This window comes from Epinephelus moara, chromosome 12 (assembly GCF_006386435.1).
Source record: "Epinephelus moara isolate mb chromosome 12, YSFRI_EMoa_1.0, whole genome shotgun sequence".
Classification (NCBI taxonomy): domain Eukaryota; kingdom Metazoa; phylum Chordata; class Actinopteri; order Perciformes; family Serranidae; genus Epinephelus; species Epinephelus moara.
The window spans coordinates 20,174,174-20,197,393 of NC_065517.1; the positions used below are offsets into that span (position 1 = coordinate 20,174,174).

The 23,220-nt window shown below is 40.4% G+C and overlaps 1 protein-coding gene across 10 annotated transcripts in view; it reads left to right on the top strand.

Moving 5' to 3' along the window:
- ptprk (protein tyrosine phosphatase receptor type K) overlaps positions 1–23,220 on the top strand; it is a 161,086-nt gene that overhangs the window by 79,697 nt on the left and 58,169 nt on the right. For all 10 annotated transcript variants that reach the window (XM_050057564.1, XM_050057571.1, XM_050057565.1 and 7 more), the window contains 5 exons: positions 3,416–3,497; positions 4,967–5,082; positions 6,950–7,124; positions 18,931–19,043; positions 21,211–21,391. In XM_050057564.1, coding sequence (XP_049913521.1) covers positions 3,416–3,497; positions 4,967–5,082; positions 6,950–7,124; positions 18,931–19,043; positions 21,211–21,391 — 667 coding nt within the window. The remainder of the gene's footprint in view (positions 1–3,415; positions 3,498–4,966; positions 5,083–6,949; positions 7,125–18,930; positions 19,044–21,210; positions 21,392–23,220) is intronic.

Sequence of the window (23,220 nt, forward strand, 5' to 3'; positions counted from 1 at the left end):
TTGCACTTGAAGTATGCCCGTTCACTTACGTTTTAACAGGTCTGACACTACTATGCGCCCCGGCTGTATCTAGGCTAACGGCTAACATGCTAACTATTATTTTTATGTCACTAGTCACTTGAAACAAATTTAGGACGATAGGAGACAGGTTGAAATAAACCGAAATTTCCCTTTAAGGTAATATAGAGAGCATATTCCTTTTGGTTATTCCAAACCAGGCCTTATTGTGAATGGTCCAGTGTGAAGGATTTAGGAGCATATATTGGCAAAAATGGTATAATCTTCATAACTATGTTTTTATTAGTTTATAATCACCTGAAAATAAGAATGGTTAGAAGAAGAAACACACCTACTTTTAAACATTATGAAAGACTTGCATTTCAACAGGTATCTGGATATGCACAAATATTGTAACACAGACCTTTTGAAGAATGTGGTTGAAGGAATAAAAGAACGAGGCAGTGTTCACACAGTTGGAACAAGTCTGCCACCAGTGGTGAAAGTCCGGAGTTTGTTTGACCCATTCACCTCCACTCCTGCCCATCATGGATTTTCTCACTATGGTGGTTGCTCAAAACGTCAAAAAATGTTGCCGCCCAGTGGGTCTCACACTGCAGCTAAAGGGTGTCTCTGTGCATCAGTATCTGACGCAGAGGGCCATCGACCAAGTGTTGGCATTTGACAAGCTGAGAATCCTATTTCGATGCAAAAAAGCAAAATGGCACAGGTGGCTCCAGCGGTTCCACTACTCCATATTTTAAAGTGATGTATGTCATGTTAGGGCATGCTGTGAACAGCTGCATGTAAACAGGAATATTGGTGGAATATTCCTTTGGAATTAAAAATGTAAACAGCTTAGTAGGAGTATTGTCTTTCGTGGAGTAAGGGCAAGAATCTGATTAATGTGTGAATGTAATCGTGTCTACTGGTCTGCAGCTACTCAGGAATATGTATGAAGCTGATTTGTGTACGATTGAAGTTCTTGAGCTTTAGGGTTGCAGTCTCATGCTGAGGAGGTGTTTATTTAACCTCTTCTTGAAGGCATGAACTCCACTTGATGTGATGTCTCCGATGACAGCAGGGGTTTGGCTGTTGCATGTTGTTACAGCAGAGTGAAGAAAGCTCCTCTCAAGAGACCTGAAGGACTCACAACTGACTTGCAATTTGCTCATGACTTGGACCAGGCCTCAAGGACTCGAGACTTGATGTAACAAATCATGAGACATTAATTGGACTCACCTCAACTGACTTCAGGCCTGCGTTGAGCTCTGGTTTTTATTGATAAAGTCAACACTTTGTACAAAAATGAACTTTTCAGAAAGCTTAAATTTATACATTTATACACGCACACAAAGAGGAGAAGTCGTGAGGTCATGTTACGGCTACCAGAACAAACGTGGATGTAATAACAAGCAACGATAAGCAGACTACAGGCGGACAGGCGAGCCGGTCTTCAGACAAACAGACGGACAGAGATGAAGGTATTAAAAGTCAACTGATGTCTTTCCGCTGTGTTCCGCAGTGAGCTATGAGTGAAAGATGATAGGAGAGAGAGACAAGACGGATTGGAAGGGGAGGGAGACGGAGAGGGGGAAGAGTGTGACAAGCAGGGGATGATAAGCTATGCGTAAACAGTTCACGGCAGATTTCCTTTTACAGGTGATGAATGACAACAACTGCTCACCCCCTCACTCTCTTTCTCCCTCTACCTCTCTTCTTGATAGCGACCTCCTCTCCCTCTGTTCATTACAGCGCACCTCTCTGAGTAAACACTGTTAGAAAACAGAGACGGCAAGCGAGAGACGGAAAGAGAGGAGTTGGGGGAGAGAATGGCTCGAGAGAGGGATGATGATGGGAGAAATAAAGAGAGGAGGGAGTTGGAGGGGTAGCGTATGGACAAGGAGGAGGGAGGGAAGGAGAGATAAACAAGGAGAGTAGTTATTCAGACAATGAGTTGATGAAACGAGATGGCGGTAAATTGAAGCACCTGTTGAATGCAGTATTAATTCTCTACTTGAAATGAAGAATTTAGAGAAGCGGGTTAGCATCAGACGCAACAGCCACAGGTATAAAATCACATCTAAAGCCTGTAATTTGACCATCTGCTTCAACATTTTGCTGCTTTTCTCAATTTTTGGCATTTATTTGACTCACTATTCCCTCTCTATGTTTTTGGTGAGTTGAAATACAGATAATGGATGGAAAAGAAAAACAAATAGATTGGCTCCAAACCCTTCATTCTCCACCTTGCCGCGTTTGGTTTCATTACGTATTATCATTTCTGTGGCAGCCATTTTATGTGTACCAAAGGAGATTACTGTGATCCAACAGGAAGTATCTCATTTATCCTTCCTGGCTTGTTGGCCTGAATGTATAAATCCAGCAGCAGTGTGGATGGCAGCTTTGTATTTATCCAGTTTAGTGCACATCACTGGCGGCTGTCACTGACTTTCTATCTATCCTGTGATAACTTAGATTGGATCCATCACATTTACAGCAAATTTAAATAGAAATAGTCTTACTTTGCAACTTCCACTGCACCCAGAATGCATCTAAAACTTATGATTTGGTGACGATACTAAAGAGGGTTGATGATTTGGTAACAGTGCCGTGGAGGGTTTGTGATAAGCAAGGAGGCTTTTTGCTAGTTGTTTTAGTTTTCTCCTCAGAATAGCATTTTTCAATCTGTTTTCTGGTGTTGTGTTTTGTATATTTTGTTTATGCTCAGACTCGTTCTGTTTACAGGCGTATGGAGGGTCAGAAAATACTTGACATTACAATAATCTATTCCTCTGAATTCCCAAGGTCTCCAGTTTATGGTTGTGAAATTGAATTCGGCTGTGATTATCCTACAGGTCACAATAGGTCATTTTACACAGTAATGTTGTCAAAAAAATGGTCTCACCCCCAATGAAATGGGTACTATGGGGACTAATATCATCATACATGAATACAATTGCGCTCATTGAATCCCCAAGAGTCTCAGCTTTCTAGTCATGCCCAATTTATGCAATTCCAGCACTGTTTAGGGACCTCAGTATGCAGAAATATTCAAATACAAAAGGCGAACATAACACGCTCATACTGCATGCAAAAAAAATGTCATGTTTTTTGCCCCAAAGTGAATGGGACTTGCGTAAAGTGGGCTTATCTGTAAAGGGGAGACTTATAATCCATTTTCATTCAGATATCTTGATGTGAGAGTTCAAGGGACCCCTGATTCTGAACATCGGAGTGTTATTTCCTGACAAGTTTTCTTCACTCTATCTTTAAAACTCATTCTAAGAAAAAACGTGAAGTTGGCTGAGGACGCTGGCGTCCTAGTAGAGTGGATTTATTAATTTAAAAACAATATGCCTTATAACATTGATAGTAATGAACAGTTTTAACTAAATCTCTCTCTCTTTTTTCTCAGGTCATATTCGAAGCAGAGGTTTCGGACAGCAAAGCCGGCTTCATCGCCATTGACGACATTCAGGTGCTCAGCTACCCATGCGGTGAGTCATTAGCATGCCAGCAATTAGTCCTAGTTCGCTGAATAGACGCTGATAGCTTTGGCCACTAATTAGACTGTACCTGGGATGGTTTCTGTTGCACTTGAATGGGTAGATAAGTGAGAAGGTGACACAGGAGAGGAGGGATGCAGCGAGAGGAGAAAGAGGGGGAAAAAATGAGAGAAATAAAATGGGAGAGGGAGAAACGGAGAGAAAGAGGGAGTAGGAGAGAGTGAAGCGGGAAATGAGACAGTATTAGGGCAATCATAGAGAGAGACGATTCTGACCACTCAGCACTTTCTCTCTCTCTCTCTTTAACCCACATGCACACACACAGTTACACACACACACACACACACACACAGTGAACAGTAGCTGTCTTGTCTCATACTGACAGGAAAGAGATGAGGGCTGCGATCCATTTTAAATTCTCGCTACGTCTCAAGTTGTCTTCTCTCCTTTCGCCCGAGTGTTTCCTTACTTCCAGAGGCCAAAACAGAGGTGTGACGACAAACTGTTAATCTACAGCCATAGGCAGGTTCCTGGAGGGTCCCTATGTTGGAAAGGAAGCAATTACAACTGCTTTTGGTCATCTGTCTTGTAGCGGCGCTGAAATCTCTGAGGACAATTTTGTTTCTTAATAGATTCTATTGATTATAAGTCATGAAACTAAACTGTCTCGCAGCAACCTCTCATACAGTTTGTGAGGTCCTGCTTTCACTGTTGTCCCTGTCCCTGTCAGAAGTTTGCAATATGTGTCTGAAAGAAATTCCCGGACATTAATTTTGCCAGTAGAGTGCCGTGGAATGTGAGAAGATATAAAAAGAAGAGCCCCGGTGTTTTACAGGCAGAGGAGCGTGACTCCTAATGGGAAGGAGCAAGTATTTGAAAAGGAATTAGTACTTAGTCTCCACAGTGGAAGCATTCATTCTCACAGCTGCATTTCTGGACACACGGGTTTGTGTGTGTGTGTTTGCATGAATGCATGTGTGCAAGCTCTTGTGTGTGTGTGTTTTCATTCACCATAGTAGCTGCTATCTATGATTGCAATCACCTCCCCGGAATAAGAATATCATAGCTGAACTGCATCTTCAGGGTCTAAAAGGCTTATTTCATATCTGAGCACGGTAGTTAAGAATTGGGAGCTGTGCGAATTATATATACTGGATGTGACATTGATGTTACCTCCCAGTGGCAATGCAGCACCGTGCTTCATCTGACTCCAGTAAAATCTAATCGCAGTAATAATGAACATATTCCTTAGGGTTAGAAAATGTCCTGAAATGTATACAGTGTGTCTGTAATAACCTGACCTGTTTGTATCTATAACTCCCTCTGGCTCTGTCACCTCATTCCCACTTTTCACAGACAAATAAGATGAAACCGGAAACATTTTTAAATACAAATACACGTAACCTTGCTGTAAACTCAATCTAATTTCCTTCATTTGTTTGACCTCATTTGCTTTGTAGATAAATCTCCTCATTTCCTGCGTCTTGGGGACGTGGAGGTGAACGCCGGACAGAACGCCACGTTTCAGTGCATCGCTACAGGACGAGACACATCAAACAATAAGCTCTGGCTACAGGTACGGCTATAAAACATGCATGTATACACACACTTGGGATGCTATGGGATGAACAAGACGTGGCAACATTTCTTAGGAGGGTTTCACATCAGGGACCCGGGTGTACTTGACCCCAAAGTCCAGCTTGTGGCAAGATACGTTGATCCATGGTCTCAAGTGTGGTTCAGTTGTAATCCGGTAGGGTACACATCAGGTGTGAATACCAACTGTCCCCAAACATGGAAGTGGACTGCAGTATTAACTTAATACTGATATCAGATGAGCCTGCCACAGACAGAACCCGACCTCGCGCAGCAGCTCCTCCTTTGGCTAAAAGCAGAGCTTCACCTTGCTGCTCCGCCGGTCCCTGCTGATGACAGTCCCAGGGGCAACAGTGTCTGTCGGTGGCGCCCTTTTCGGCACTGTCGCACAACAAATATGCCACATAGGAATGGAACATTACTAATGTGAAATCTCAGCGGTGGGGGAGTTGAGTTGATGGGGCAGTTGTCCTTGGGCACGGCACGAATCAGTCATGCGCTCTTACTTACTCTTGTGGTGTCTAGCCTTGAGGATAGCTTTGGTTTTATTTGCCCAAGTTTTAAAATATTTGTTTCTGAGGTTTCGTTTCTGAGATTTCATTCCTTGAAAAACAAAATGGAGGTGAACAGACTTACAGTGTGTCTGATTTAGGGGCCTGTTTCCAGCAAGCACGTTCGGTATGGTACCTTGGGAACCAAAAGTAACCCTTCGGACATGATGTGAGTCTGCACCTTGTTTATCGTCCACAGAACGGGGTTGCATTTTCAGAACAAAATAAAACAGACTGCAGTGTTTACAGCTCCACCTTTTAGTACCAGATCTTTTTGCTGGGTACCCCAGCAGAAGGGTGACTAAAGATAGGGACAGTACGGGATGTTTCATTGGTACTATCCACAACTTTTCACAGTGGAAATGAAAAAAAAAGGCATACCGAACTGAACTGAACTGTACTGTACTGTTAGAACCTAACACTGAAGCTGACACACTGGACCTTTGACTTGTGTTGCTCACAGCACTGAAAAATAAAATTTACCAGCATCTCCTTGTTCTCCTCGTCCAATAATGGATTATCACCAGCTATATAGTCACTAGATGATCCAGAAAACACAGTGTAAACAGTTTTCATTGGAACTACTATCAACCAAAAGAATACTCCTTAAATTTCCAATGGTGTGAGCACCACCAACTGAAATTGGCAGATATCACAAAGACGGCTTTTTCAGAAACTGGGCAAATAAAACCAAAATCTACATGGCGAGATGCCACGAGAGACATGTGAGAAAATATGTTTGCTTGTCATTTGGGTGAACCAGTCCTTTAATATGAGACTATTCATCCTTACTGACAAATAAATAATACAAAACACAAATAAATATATGAATGCCCCCAGTAAGATGGTGTAGAAATAGACAAACACAAAGAAATGAAACATTGTGTTCAATGTGCCGCCCTCAGGACTGGTTCATCCAATAATAAAGTGTCATCCACACACACAGACACACACAGACACACAGACACACACACACACAGACACACACACACACACACACACACACACACACACACACACACACACACACACACACACACACACACAGCGACCCCAGGCCATACATCCTCGCAGCTAACATGATTAAGAGTTTAATAGCTGCTGATTTCATTATGGCTCTATTGTAGTCATGACCTTCAAACCTGCTGTCAGTGAGGCAGAGGGGAAATGTGAGTATGTGTGTGCGCACATGGGCATGTGTGGTCCAGTGCTGCCTTGTGACCTTGAGCCAGGCAGTTAACCCTTTAGCAGCCTCTGCAGACACACCTGATATCAGTCTGTTTTTCTGTGATTCAGAGGAGAAATGGAGAAGATATTCCCGTGGCTCTGACCAAAAACATCAACCACAGACGTTTCGCCGCCTCCTTCCACCTCAAAGAGGTCACTAATCAGGATCAAGATCTGTACCGCTGCGTCACCCAGTCAGAGCGCGGCTCAGGGGTGTCCAACTTTGCGGGTCTTATCGTCAGAGGTGAGAATTGGAAAAAATATTGTCAAGGTTATTTGATTGTCTTGTGTGATATTTTGTTATCTCTGTAATACTTGTGTTTACCCTTTGTTTTCTCTGATTTAATATTTGATACCTCAGTTTTAGTATCGCTTTCAATCAAAAGTAACAAAGGTGCATCACTTGACTGTTTGCTAAGCCCCACCCCCTTTAGGCACTAGTGCTATAAGTTTGATAAGGAAGATGAGTCTTATTTCATTCTAATATCACACTGTTTAGCTGATTAGTTTTTATCAGAGCAACCAAGACACGTTAGGTGTATGCCTTTTTGTTATATTCAAACAATGCATTTCACTTTAACGGTGTTTCGGTGTCTAGAATGATGGTAATGGTAATACTGAAGTGTTATCTCCCCCACATCCAATAAAAAGCAGGATGGAGAGGCCAACGTTAGCTTTAAATCATCCAGGACCAACTACCACACAGTGACTAATGTTACTCAGGGAAAGTGCTATTGTGAAAATAATGTGAAACCCCCAAGAACTAGCAGGGGAAGATGAGAAAGATGCCTCCCTTAAGAACAAAGTCAATTTGCTAGAGTAGCCAATTTTGTTTTGATAGCACAAAAATGAAAATCTTGTAAAGGGGCATCCTTGCTCCAGTGCTCCAAGGATGACATTTTTCTGGAGGCTGAAGCGAAAGTCAGCTTTGCCCTGGTTCTCTCGTCAAAAAGCCAGTGGGATTTTTCTATTGAATTTTGGATTATTGCTCTGTGGCAAACAAACGTAAATGATACTTACACGTTTTGTTCAGCAATTTCAATCGCCAAAAGTGAAGCGCTACATTAGGCTATAAATGAACTACACCATGGTCTCATAACATCAACATCACCACCACAACGAGGCTTTCGAGCCGTGTTCATCATAATGACATTCTGTAGACTCATTAAGGCACTTGTTAGCAACCATTTTTTAAGACACATTAAAGCTTCAGAATTCACGAGTGGGGTATTTACTGACGTATTTTTTGTTGTAGAACACAACGTGAACCACAGACCTTATTTCAAGCATCTAACCAAAAACCCATTTAAAAACCGATTGACTTTGAGATAAGGGAACCAGGAGTGCTAAAATGCTAACTAATTTCCATGTTTTGGGACTTTTTGGGTCCTGGTCATGAAGCCCCCAAGCTCAAAACGAACTAACTAGCTGATTAAAACAAACTAAAATCCCAACTATAACCCATGTGAGGATTATCCAGAACCCTTGTAGCCTTTCCTTCAAGCTAGTCATTTTATTTCAGGGTGACTTTCTCCAGTTGGCTTGCTAAACATGTCGGCTAATTCTTGATAGCAAGCAATGCTAATTATTGCTAATAATGCCAGCAATCTACAATACTATAGCCTACTACCTCTATATGTAGATATGTAGCCATCTATATAAAGCACATATGACTATACTATAAAATCTAACTAAATAATTTCTTGAGGGAGGACGCCCCAAGGGGTTTTCGCCCCCATTCTGACATGCGTCTTGCCCCAAGGGTCCAACTTTACATTTCAACTTCAAAGGAGAATGCTTTTTTTTCTTTGAACCAATTGAATGACTCCTCCCACATCCTACCCCGGGAGTCAACTTCTGCCATTTTATCCTAGAGTTAGTTTATGATATGCCACTCTTGGCCTCGGAGGTGAACGCTAGGTCACTCCTGCTGTTTATAGTAAGCTACTAGGCAGACATGCTAATGTTCAGCTTATGTTAGAGCAAACAACCACACTGTTAAATCCATTCCCTACACTTTTTCTTATGTGTCATTTTTCAAAAGCAAAACATAAATAAATGATCACTCCACCATTTTGAGAAATCCAAACCTTGACAGACCCTTCGTGCCTAGTTACGGTTGCTACGCTAATTTTGATCATGTTACGCAGATTGATTTAGCGTCTGGTCAGTTATAAAGTTAATCTGAATCTTTTCCATGACCCTGATGTTGACCAAATTATTATTTTCTCGACCCAGTTATATGTATTTTGTGTTTTGGGTAACTTTGCATTGTGTTTCACTTTTGGAATGTCAAATGTCTCTCCAATCAGATGTGCATTCACTGTGTCTGACTGATAAAATGTAAGTCACTAACACAATATAGGCTAATGAGGAGAGTTTGTGTTTGAGTGTATGTAGATGTGTGTATGTTTGTGCATGTGTGGGCTTGTGTGCAAATGCTCTGTGTGTGGGTGTGTGTTTGCGTATGTGGGTGTGGAGCAGCTGCATCAGTGTCTATGTGTGCACATGTGTACGCTGCAAAACGTGTGTGTGCGTGAGTGGAAACGGTGTGTGTGCTCCAGCTGTCATGTGCAGCTGACATGTGGTTAATAAGGTGTCACCAATGTGTGTTTGAGACGGGATGCTTTATTCATTCACATCCAATAGCTTACATATTCAATTCATCTCCCAGAGAGAGAGAGACAGGGGAGGAGGGCAGAGAGAGGGTGAAGGCGAAAGAGATTCGGAAAGAATGATAAGGGGGTGACAGAAGGGGAGGGTGGATGTGAGACAGAAGAGGGTGAGCAAAGAGAGGAGTGGAGATGGTGAAGAAAAGTTAAATGTAAATAGACTGCTCATTATCTCAAGAATATCCATATCAGAATCAGGAATATGTCTGAATATGTAAACAGCTGAGCATAGTTATGTTTATTATTCTGCATAAGAGATGGCGGAGGGGAAGAATATGAGGAATCAAAGCAGAGACGAGCACCATGAATATGAATTTTGTTCTGGTGTGGCTCAGATAATGGAGCTCTTACACTGTCCAGTTTAGGGGTTTGGCCCTTTTCGTCACTTGACGCCAACACTGGTGCGGTTAGGGTTACAATCCCCACTGGGAATGTTTTTATTTTGGTCAAGAAAATGCGCTGGTTTCGTTTTCTGCAGGACCTCGCTGATTTAGTAAGAATACCTAAGTGGCTAATGTTTATTTATCGTGAACATCTTTTTTTGAATTTGAGAAGAGGAGAGGGATGAAGGATCCGCTCAGCAGGAGACATGTGTCTAAACATGAATAGGACCAATCTACATATATGAAAATAGATTCAGGTTCAATAAGACGCACTGAGCGCCAGGCGTCTCCTTGAAAACCAGCCGCTTTCCCAGTCTGTGAAAAGATGCTTTTGGAGCTCTGAGGGATATTGCCGATTATAAATATTGATCCAGAATCTGGTTGTTAGAAAGACATCACAATAAAAGAATGAGGCCTGCATGTATGAATGTGGAAGGAGGAGAGCCTCATGTTTATTTATTAGAAATATCAGATGGGAGATGAGAGCCAGAGAAAAATCAAAGGAACAGGGAATATGTTTATTTCACTTCTTGAAAAGTGTGCATGTTGGAGATTTGAGGTTCCTGCAGGACATTGACGACCATGAATATGGACAGAGTTAAGCTGCATTATTAATATTTTGCTCTGAATATCTTTACTTAAATATTTATTTATGGTTAAATTGAAGAGAGAGGAGGAAAGATGAGGGATGATTACTGGAGGAATCATATATCTGGTGCGCATGTGATAAACAGGGAAATGGAAGAAAGAATCATGGGAAAGTGCCAAAATATGACTTGTATAAAAAATGTTTGCCAGTAGGACAGTAAACCCAAGTTTCATATTCAAAGCCTGAAAAGTGGTCTGCTGGGTGAAGTGAGATTGCCTCAGTGCAGGTACGCATAGGCAAAGTCTATTGATATTTATAACATGTAGATGACAGAGATGTGCCATTATTGTCTCCCTCTGTGTGTGCTGGAGCTGTCAAGATCAGAGAAAAGAAGCACATTTTGTGGAGGCAGAGGGGCATCATGGGAGCATGAGAAGTGTGACGTGATTCCCAGATAATCAGTCACTCCAGGATGTTGCAGTATTGCAATCACAACAGTCAACAAAAATTCAGCTAATCCCTGTGCATTCTTTACAACTTAACAATTCTGTCCAATCACCTCAACTTACTAACAGCGCCAAAACGATGTCTGTGTAGGAGGGACAGCTGGCAGGACAGGACCATGGGTCAGGTTTGACAGTTTTACATGTTAGGTGTGCGACCCAGCACTTGTAGAATTACAAAGCAGCTGCTAACAGTTAGCAGCTAACTCAATCTGTGTAAAAATGCAAAGGCAGCAAAAAAGGGAATTTGGCCCTATAGCTTGATCTCTGTATAAAAAAGGGCTAGTGACAGGGCTAACTATTAGCATCACGTGGCTAATGTTGCTCAACAGTTATTAATGGGTTTGACAACAAAGTTTCAGTGTTGGATGTTAACAGCAGCAACAGCAGATGATTGAAAATCAGACAAAAGACATTCCCCCTTTTGGCAGCGAGCTAGTTATGACCTGGAGGTATGACGTCAGTTAGTACCAATGATTATTTTGATCAAAGGTATGTTTCCACAGGCAGAAATCTGCTGAAATTGAGGTTTGTACAATAATGTTTCCCCTCTTCTGCAGGACTGTGGTAGTATTCATAAGAAACCACAAAATCAGTTTTTATATATTTCTGCACAGAATTTTCAGATGAGCACACATGCTTGGTGTGATGATCATTTAGCTGCTCAGCAGTTCACTACTTTGTTCAGTCCTTCAGTTTCAGAGCAGAGAACACTGCTTATTTTTTCCACAATTTTGAAACCTAATGTTATGTGCTTGGCAATTTTTAAAAATCATTCAAATTTGGCTGGGTGGTTAATAACACATTTTTCTGTGGTGTGACAAAATCAGAACACATATTTATTTTTGCTTTACCAGGACTTTAATTAAACTGTCAATTATTATTATCTTGGCTTAGAAAAATGCACTGACCACAAGGTGACATCTTCAGATTGCTTGTTTTGTCCAAAATTAAAACATATTCAGTTCATAGAAAGCTCTGGTATTCAATTAACAAACAGTAAATAGGAAAAGCAGCCAACCCTCACATTTCAGTTTGGCATTTACAGTAAATGCTTCTTCGATGAATGAAATATTTCAATACTGGTTCTGATATGATACTAGTGTTTCAGTACAGATACCAAAACAATTCACTGACTTTTTTTCTGTATCTTATTTCTGAAAGTATAAACATATTTACATTTCCCACAAATGTCATTTTTTAATTGAACAAAATAAGCAAAACTTCTGTCATACAAGAACCTTGCATAAATAAGACAACATTTGATTCAAATGATGAACTAGGGAGGCACCGATTGTGAAATTTTTGGCCGATACCAATACTGGACTGATACTGATGCAGATACCGATGTTTTTTGTCGTTGTATTTTCCACCATTGAAGCAGAGAAACAAAGAAATCTACATTATTGGAAAAAAAACCAAACTGTTTTAAAGTCATTCCATCCCTCATTACACTACCTTTGAATCAGCACAATTTCAGTCATACACATAAAACAATCTTTTCAAAACCTTCTTTCACATGAATTACTTTTTTTTAAAAGAAAAACTGCTTTAAAAGCTTTTTAAATATATGATATATCAGAATTCTCACTCTAATATCTATTTTAGATTGAAATCATCAACAAATTTATCCTTCAAACAACTTTATTTATTCAAACTTCTCACTAAAAACCACATTCTAGAAGATTACATGTGAACACATCATGATAATGTTAAAATTTACCTTCCCCAATACTCATTTTAACCGAACAGAGCTTGAACGCATCATAATGTATCTCAGTGCAACCTCCGCAAGCTGTTAGTTGCGGCCACTGGCTGCGTCAAACAACGTTAACTAGCGCTTCTCCTGCCAATGTCAACACGGATTTGTTGTTCACAATGCAGCATTATCAGGGAAACAATAGGGTGCATCCCCTGAAACATCGAGAGCGACTTGACTATGTCCTTTTGTCACAATGGTGTCCTGTGGAAGATCTCTGTTCGTCCCAAGCACGTTCTGTATTATCCTCAGGATGACAGTGCAACATTAGCCATCGAGCTCCACTTCGTAGCCTGAGCAAAACTGATGTGACTCAACCAAAACACGTAGGCCACTGCCAGTGGTTACAGTCATATTATTTGCCAGTAGGCGGATGGCAGTCAACAAGGTGAATATCGGCTGATACCGATATGCGGCCGATAAACTATATGATTAAACACTAACAAACGAGCTTATGAATTGGACAAGACATTTGGTGCCGGCTTCAATGATTCTACATTTTTTGGTCGCGACCAAAAAGGTGCTGAGGTTTGATAACCAGCCCTTCATTTAGCAGCGGATGGACAGACAGGTTTAAGTGTTGACAAACAGTATATAATCGTCGTATGTGTGAGAGACAAAGAAGTATGAAAGAGTCAGACTGTGTGTATGTGTGTGTGTCACTTGTGGTTTGGTCAGAGCCGAACTCTAATAAAGCCTTGCCCTCTGGTTCCTACGGTGACAGAGTGCATCATCACGCCAGCTCGTATCACACTCACATACACAAATACTAACGCACTCATACACACTCACACACACACACATCATGCCAGCTTGCATTACACACAAACCATGGCCTAAAAAGCTCCTGCAATATTATTGTCACGCACACGCACACAAACACACACACACGGATCAGACTTAAGACTGAATTCATACAACTGTCTTAAACCTGTAATGGTCCACTTGTAAAATGTCTCTTTCGTTGTTTTAACCCATCACACACACACACGCACACACACACACACACACACACACACGCTCACTCTAAGTAATAGTGACAGGTGAAGCTTCAGGCGTTAAGGAACTACAGAAGACCTACTACCACTGTTGGCTCTCGATACAACTGAGACACACGTTTGCACGCTCATACACACACTCCTCTCGTGCTCTGGAGGTCAGATGTCCTCCAGTTAGCTCCGCTGTGATGTCAGCAGCAGTTTGTGAAAAGTAAACTTTATTGACAAGGTTGCTGACGATGGACAACAAAGAAGAACATGCCTAGTGGGCGCCAGTCACCAACAAAATATCTGTCTGTCCGCTTCCTGTCTGTCTGTCTCTCTTTATGTTTTTCTTATTGTTTGTTCACTACATCATAAATCTTAAATGGAGTTCTCTTTTAAGTTCTAATATCAGTGAAGAAAGTGAGTGACAGTGAAAACAAATTAATCACGCAGACGGGTTAGGTCAGACAACCACACACACACACACACACACACACACACACACACACACACACACACATTTGAAGTCTTCCCACTGTTGATTTGTTTTGTTATTATCATTTACATTTGACCCACAAAAATGAGAAATGATGAGAGGGTTCACACGTGATTAATAATAAAACAGATGATGACAAAAACCCATCGCAAAACAACGCCATTGATGATTTGTTAGATTTTTTTAGGTCAACTGTACAAATGACAACTGATGGAACAAAAAAAATAATAATAAAAGAAGAAAAAAATCAAACGCGTGAACCCGTTCCAGCTCTTGTTTCCTCTGGAGTCACATGATGACCCACTTCCATTATTTACTGTTTTATGTGTATTATTTATCCTTTAGATATTCAATAGCTTTTAAAGTAACACACAAACATGTATTCAAGTCAACACACAGGCTGCAAGCAGACTAACCCACGGTTTTCTTTGCGTGAATAAATTTCTCTTTGTGACTTTTTTGCTTTATTTCTTCATTTGTTTGTTTGTTAATCATCAAGTTGTTTACTTTGTTTATTTGATGGCCTTGCGAGCTGACATGTTGTTGACGTTGTTGGTTTTCTGAAGTCACTTCAACATTCATTATCTGGATTCAACTCTGTCTGCATGTGTGTTTGTGTGTGTGTGTTTCTGCGTTTGCATGTGCTGTCAAACTACAGTGTTTCATCTGTTGCAAAAAAGACACTTCCCAGCCTGCACTTCTCTGACAGCCATACTCAACACACACACACACACACACACAAAAAAAAAATGCAAACACAAACACACACAAAGAGGAAAAGAGGCGACAGCAAAGCAAAATATAGATATTAAAGGAACAGCATGTGCAGTAACACACATGCATTCACATATAATTTAGATAATTCTTTGATATGATATGATTGAAGCTGGACTGCAAAAAAAATTACATTTTTCCATATCTTCATACAGATAGCAATATCGCCTGGTGGTGGGTTTGAGAATGTGGCTGAGAGAGATAAAATCCGTATGAATTACTGTATGTGAGATAGACCCCAGTATATGTGTGTGTGTGTTTGTGTGTGTGTGTGTGTGGAGTGTTTGCGATTATAATTCATGTGTCGATGTGTGTGTGTGTGTGTGTGTATGTGTCAAGTAGATAAATCTTTGATGCAGCGTGTTTTAAGGTTGTGTGTGTTGTGTTTTCGACTTGTCAATCACAGATGCGTGACAGATAGCTCTGATCTAACTGACTGGCCCTGAACCATCACACATCCATCACATTTACGTGCAAGTACACACGCACGGTATTTATTTGCAGAGAGCATCAGAGGACGTGGTACACAGCTGAATTACAAGACATATGGCGAATGAAAACTACAGTGTATGCAATCAAATTATGTAATTCTAAAAAAAAGCCAGTGCTTATTCAGTCACTTTTATCGTTTGGGTTACACATGTAGAATATTCTAATGACACCTTTTATGAAATACAGTCACGTCCAAGTATGTAAAGATGATTATCCCTGCTAAATCTATACCAATCAAAAATGAGGAGTAGTTCATGTAAAGAGAAGCAGACCAATTAAAGAAAGACTTGGAAAACTTGACTTTACACTGGGATACACACACCAAATGACAGTCATGATCAGAACCCTTGATCCCAAGGGTAAAATGCGCAAATCTATATGTATACGCGGCCCCTTTAGACATACACCCCAGTAGGCTTGGGTGGTATCTATTTTTTCATACCTTCATACCTCACTGGAATGTATTGGGGTGTACAGTATATAAACATATTTATGTGTGGCGCATTTGTGTGGCTGACTCACATGAACAATATTGTTTTAATGGGAGGCACCTCACGTGAGGTTTTCCAGACTCGGGAGAGATTATGTATTTCATCTGGCCAGGGGATGCCTCGGGATCCCTCAGGAGGAGCTGAGGAGAGGGACATCTGGAGTATTTTGCTCAGCCTGCTGCTGTCGTGACCTAGCCCCGGACAAGTGGATGAAAATGGATAGATGGATGCAATATTATTGTAACTAAGACATTCACTAAAAAAATGTTTTTCTTTCTACCTGGATAGATTATCACCTACGATGCTATTAGCATTAGTCTCACTTTAGCATTTCCTAATTGTACACAGAGTTGAGCAGAAAGTCTCTAATGCTGCAGCTTGACCGGCTGTCTTGATGTGAGCAGCATTTAAATTTTTGAATTGTCATGCCCTTTTGTTGCACCGCTAGCTTCGTCCGCATAGTAGGTATCCAAGTATGGTGTGTAAAGCGAATCACTTGCTTCCCATACACAATGAATGAGAGCGAATTTCTGGTCATGTATAGTAAGGCTGCGCTGTAATGAATAAACTCACAAAATGACAAAACAGATATTCTTACCCGCATTTCACGATACTAAACAGAGAAATACAATTGTACATCTTTTAAATTCAGATTTCTCTTTGACTCTGCGAAGACTTTATTACCTTGTTTACTCGCTGTAAAACACACTTCATTTAAACTCAACAGAGACAAAATAAAACTTACCCACAATGTCTTAGTTAGTCATGTTAGTCATCTGGTTAGTTAGTCTTACTCTGGTTTGGTTGAAATAAATCCTTAATTCACCAAGTTAGATTGAAAATATGTTGTTTTCCCAGTCGTTTGTCTCTACTGTTTCGGCTGTTTACAGTCCTATAACGTTATCCCCACTACTCTCAGTCACCGTGCTCAATATTTAGGTTTCAGTTGTCAATTGTTTGGAGAAATCACGTGCAGTAAATAAATGGTGCCATTGTATGTGTCTGCAACCCAAACTCATTTCATAGTCATCGCATACGACTCGTCGCGCTTGGGCAGTGACTTCCAGCGACAGACACCGTCAAAAAAAGCCATCCTTCATGTTGGCATGATATGAGGCCAGTCACTGTTACTGTTTAGCGGTGTACAGCGGCATCAGTGGGAAATGTGGCTGGACAATAACATAAGTTAACCACTGACTTTCACCAGGGTTCGTGTGTGTTCACCGTTTGAATGTAAAGGCAAACCGTCTTGTTTTCTTCTAAAACTAACCACGTGCTTTTGTTGCCTAAACCTAACCACGTGCGTAGAGGATTTCTTAAAACTTAGTGCAGTTTTTGTTGTGACAAAGCTGTAGTACACTTGTGGTTAGGTTTAGCCACCAAACATACCTGGTTATGTTAAGCAAAAAATCATGTACTGGCTTTTGGCTTATTTATTTGTCACCACAAACACCCACTTTTCTTGTTTGTTTGTCTTGAACAGTGGTCTGCTGCTTGGCAGGTATCTCTTCAAGGTCTAATGCCATCCACCACCCCCTCCTCCAACCAATGAGAAACTTAGCTCATATATATATGTATAATCTGGACTACATCTCTTTAGAAGTGTTCATATGATGCATATGAATCATACCAATGAAACATATCCATGGTTCACAGAAATGTACGTCATCATTTCAATCTGGCAACCGGGCTGCAATCTGACGAGGTCGGGCTGAGTAACATTTTTGTTGCTTTTGACATGACACAAGTCACTTTGGGCAAAAGCAGTCAACCTATCATGTTATCGTCCTCTGTTTGTGTACTGATTGACCTTATGTAGCAGAAATCGCTCTCTAATAACATTAGATGATGAAACCAATGAGAAAATTTTATTAGAGGATTTATTTTAATGGCTCAATAAGTGTTAAAATCTATCACAGATGCAGCCTGTGAGAGAAGAAACACTCTTCCCCCCTCATTTCATTACTTTTAGATTCAGCTCTTTTACAAGATGCAAAGTATCACATTAGCATTGTGACTCTTTCCAGAAATATCTATTTTTTGAATTAGGCTGTAAGGAACATTTACATAGCAGACACCTATGTCTGAAAGACAAAAATGCTCTCCTTAAACAGATAGATGAAGCCGGCAAATTTACATATCCCATGTGTGAAAAGGGCTCAAAGTATCGGCCATTACGGTAGACGCTTTCTGAAGCTGCTTTCCTTACAGTTTCTTGTTTTGAAGGTGGAATGCATTTGATGTGAAGCAGCTGCAAAAGGCATGTTTGCATCAATATTAAGTTCATTATAACTCCCACAACACACAGCAAAGGGAATGTCAATGCGGGAAACAACTTGGCTACTAGTTTAGATGAAAGTTACTGTATAAATCTTGTTATGTGAAGTGTCTTTGAGTATTCAGAACAGGGCTCTATGAATAAAATGTAGTATTAAGATAAGTTTAGTAAGAACAGGAATATAGGAATGAAACAAAACTCCAAACAACATCAGCAACTGAGAACTAAAAGACAATGGGTCTCAAAATAGTGCTTATTCTCTGGTCTCTTGCATGACCACAAATGATGCGCTAATTAGTTCACCATTACATTCACATTCACACATTTCTGTTGTCACAATATTGCAGGTCAGTGCAATTTCCACTTGTGAGGGTGTCCCTAATAATCTGTGCCATTAGTATAGTTATGATAGTTTACTGGAAGTGTGTTTAAAATGATAATTTGAGTTCACAAAGGTCACATTAGCTGTTACACTAACGAGGTTTTATGCCACAGGGACCACAGCGTGTTGTTCCCTGTGCCACTGCCCTCTTCTGTTTTGCTGTGGCCCATTTTCAGTGTGTTTCATTCATCTCCTGAGACTCTTTGAAACCTTCTTTTATGATCTTGTTCATTGTTTTCTCTCCTCAGAGCCTCCGCACCCCATCGCCCCACCCCAACTGCTAGGCGTTGGCCCCACATATCTGCTCATTCAGCTGAATGCTAACTCCATATTTGGTGATGGACCTATTATACTGAAAGAGGTATGTTCAGCATGAGATGTATGTTTTCTAAGCAATAACTTGTGTGTTACAACATTGTATGAAGCCACTGTAAATCATGTTGAATAAACTTTTATTTTGCATTAGTGGCAATAAATGACCATAACAGTTACCATTGATTCTTTAACGGGAATGCAGGAAAATGGAATGACTTTTAATGACATATGCCAAAGGAATAGTTGTATATTTTGTATATATATGTATATATATTATATTGGGGGCAGCTCAGTCCATAGGGACTTGGGTTGGGAACCGGAGGGTCGCCTGTTCAAGTCCCTGTCCGGACCAAAATATGGAGTGTGGACTAGTAGCTGGAGAGGTGCCAGTTCACCTCTTGGGCACTGCCGAGGTGCCCCTGAGCAAGAGAGGTGCCAGTTCACCTCTTGGGCACTGCCGAGGTGCCCCTGAGCAAGGCACCGAACCCCTCAACCGCTTGGAGTGCCTGTCATGGGCAGCCCACTCTGACATCTCTCCACTTTGTGCATGTATAGGTCCAGTTTGTGCATGTGTGTGTTTGGACCTGTGTGTAATTGACAAACAGAGTGAAAAATTGAATTTCCCCTCGGGGATTAATAAAGTATGTAAAATTAAAAATTAAATTAAAATTAAAAATATTTACCATTTCTAGTAGTGGGAAGTATGTTTATGCATATGCTTTTGCTGTGTTAACATGGGGTCATATTTGCAAGAACTGACCGTATTAATGCCCCCCTGATGTGGTAATTCATGACTTCGTTTACATGACTTCCCACTTGGTAAACACCAGTTCCATTTGAACTCTGCATCTTAGCACCAGCGACCAGCAAAATGCTAGTAGAATAATAAAGTGGTTTTTCTACTAGATTTGCTTCAGTCACCGGCTCAAAACACAATGGTAATCTCTTGACTGTTGACTATTTTGAAATTCATTAACCACAAGACAGGTTGGCAAAAAAGTTAATTCCCAGCCTTGGTGGTTAGCTTAGCACAAATGCTAGAAGCACGGGGAAAGAGCTAGCCTGGCTTCTACCAAAGTTAATGTATGTGCAAATTAAACAAATGAGTTATAACATGTTAAGTAGTCAAATTCAGAGGTTCATGTGGTTGTTGGATTTTTTTTTTTTTACTTTGAATGGAGCCAAGCAAGTTGTTACGCCCTATTTCTAGGTTTTTTGCTAAGCTCGTTAAGTGTTATTGATTTCCTCTGCTTACGCTTGCCAAGAAGTGTCTTCATGTGATCCTGATGTGTGGGTTTGTCCGGTGTTTTCATGACAACTAGTTAAATGTGTGGTTCAGCATTTTGGGAAATAAATGTAGTTGAGATTAGAAACAGTAAATAAGGATACCGTAGCCAGTTAGCTTAACATAGCACAAAGTCTGGAAAAAGCTAGCCTTGCTTTTTTCAAAGTAAGTGTATGTACAGATTAAACAAATGAGATATAACATTTTAATTAGTCAAATTTAGGGTGCAGGTAGGTGCCTGATTTTTAATTATTATTTATTTTTTTACTTTCAATGGAGCTAAGCTAGCTGTCACCCTGTTTCTAGTCTTAATGCCAAGCTAAGCTAAGCTAAGCTAATTGTCTCCAGGTTTGAACCTTATATTCACTGTACAGACATGTGAGTGATATTGATTTTCTCTTCTTACACTTGCCAACAAAGATATTTGCAAACTCTCAAACTACTTCTACTATTTAGCCTAACTTGTGGCAGAGAATTAAATGAGAGATTGCTTTACAGTAAATGTTAAGCTATCGTAGCCTAGCTTAGCCTAGCACAACGACTGGAGACCAGAGGAAACAGCTAGCCTGGCACTATTCTATGATAATCTTGTTAACTAATCTGTACAGAAAAAAAAACAAAGTGTAAAAATGACTGTTACGTTATGGATCTTTTCTTGGCCGGGGTCTGTAAATTCCTGGAGTCTCTCAAGGAGGTTAAAAAGAAGTCTCTGCATCATATCATTGGGGTGCAACACGCACACATTTCACACACTATTTCTAGCTAACTATCAAACTTTACTTCAACATGGTTGAGTAAGTTTATTTCCCACTCTATGTATGTCTAAAAGTTGATGATATTTTCAATTTGTAGTTTGACATTTACCGTCTGTTGATACTGAGCATAAAGATTAATACTGAATATGTAATACTTGATTTTTCTCCTTTAGGTTGAGTACCGCATGACATCAGGCAGCTGGACGGAGACTCATGCCGTGAACTCTCCCAACTACAAGTTGTGGCATCTTGACCCGGACACAGAGTACGAGATCCGAGTGTTACTGACCAGACCAGGAGAGGGAGGGACAGGCAAACCTGGGCCACCACTCATTACCCGGACCAAATGTGCTGGTAGGACATATTACTGTACAAGTATTAAAAACTGATCAATTTTGTGATCACCAGAAGGAAAACAACCATCAACAAGAGCAAAAATAAATTAATCACTGTTAATATCAGCTGTAATCTTCAATTCTTAGAAATTTTCCATTAAGCAACTTAATATTTAAACTATTTTCTTCTCACTTTACTTGTAATAAATTCCATGAAGGTAGATCATAAACATAAATGTCTACCTAGAACTTGATAAACTGTAAGACAAAGGTACCTAACTTGACTTTAGCCAGGTCTGCGTGTGCACACAGCTTTTTCTGCCTGTCTGATTATCTATCGATCAGTCCATCTACTGTTGTTCTTTTTTGGTCTTGGTATCTATATTTTAGTTGTTGGAGTGATATTTATACTATGAGCAGGCAGGGAGAGGGGCGGAGAGGTGTAGCGAGGGATAGAATTGGAGAAGAAAGGAGGGGAGAGCCTGAGTCAGTCCGTGGTTGCTCAGTGATCTGAGAGAAAGCGTGATTAAAATACTGGAGGCTCTCTCCACCTTTCTCTTGTTTTATCAGGCTTTTTCTTTCCTTCTCTCACTTCATTCCTGCTTTCCCGCTGCCACTCGTCCTTTCTCTCTTATCTCCCATTCCTCCCTCTATATATCTCTCTTCCTACTTCGTTCCTTCTCGCTGCACCCCCCCCCCCCCTCATTGCTTCTCTCTCCCCATCTCTTTCTCTCTCTGTGGATCAATAGACGGAGGGCAGAAACACTGTCTGACATTTGTAGAAATAAACGACTGAAATATAAACACAGCTAGCCTGGGGGAGAGAGACGGAGCGAGTGAGGGAGGGTTGATATGCGAAAGAAAGAGACAGAAAGAAAAGCAGTGAGCTTGAATGAGAAACAGAATCAAGGAGTGATGGAGAGATGATGAAAAACAATAAGGCTGGAAAAGAAAGAGGGGAGAGAATAGGAGCGGTGCGGAGAGAGAGAGAGCGCGAGAGGCGAGAGAATGATGAAACTGGAGGATGAAAATGAAAGAGAGATGAAAACTCATAACCACGGGGCCTGACTGATGTCTGCCAACCTGTGTGTGTATGTGTGAATGAATCTGTATGGGCGTGTGTGTGTTTATTGACAAAGAGGAAGTCATAGACTTGTTCAGGCGACTCGTGTATTGAACAGTTTCCTGTTTGACAGGAAAAGGAAATTAATCTTCCTCTCCTCACTCACACGGGAACACATTTGAGTTAAAGACGATAACTCATTGTAATCCACATAATGTGTTGATATCAGACCAAAGCAGGAAAATAGGGTTATGAGTTTAGAGAATTGCATCAAGTCATTATGTCTATCTGAATAATTTTTGTCCACTGACTAGACAGTGAAGAGACAAAATCTTCAATCTTCTTCAGAGGGATTTCTACTCTAATGCATTTCAGACTCTACCACTGAACAATTGGCCTAATGGACATGTTATCTAGTGTTATATTCAGTTTTAAATATATATTTGTAAAGGAAATGCAAAAACGTTGCTATTTAGGTGAGACTAAATATCATGAGAGGTATTATATTATCACCATAATTCACAATACAATATTAGTGCGATTTTAAAGGTGTTGCGATATGCTGAGTATTGAGATAAAATATATTGTGATATATTGTGATTTATTACCTTTTTTCAACTGTAAATTATGTCGCCAAACAAAAACTTTAAAAAAAATAGCTAAAACAAAAATAAAGTTTTTAGTCTGCTCATCTCACTTCAGTCATTTTATTGCAGCAAAATGTATCTAGTTAACTGAAAAAGTAACCAATTATATCACTCTAGTAGGCAACCAAATGTTTATAT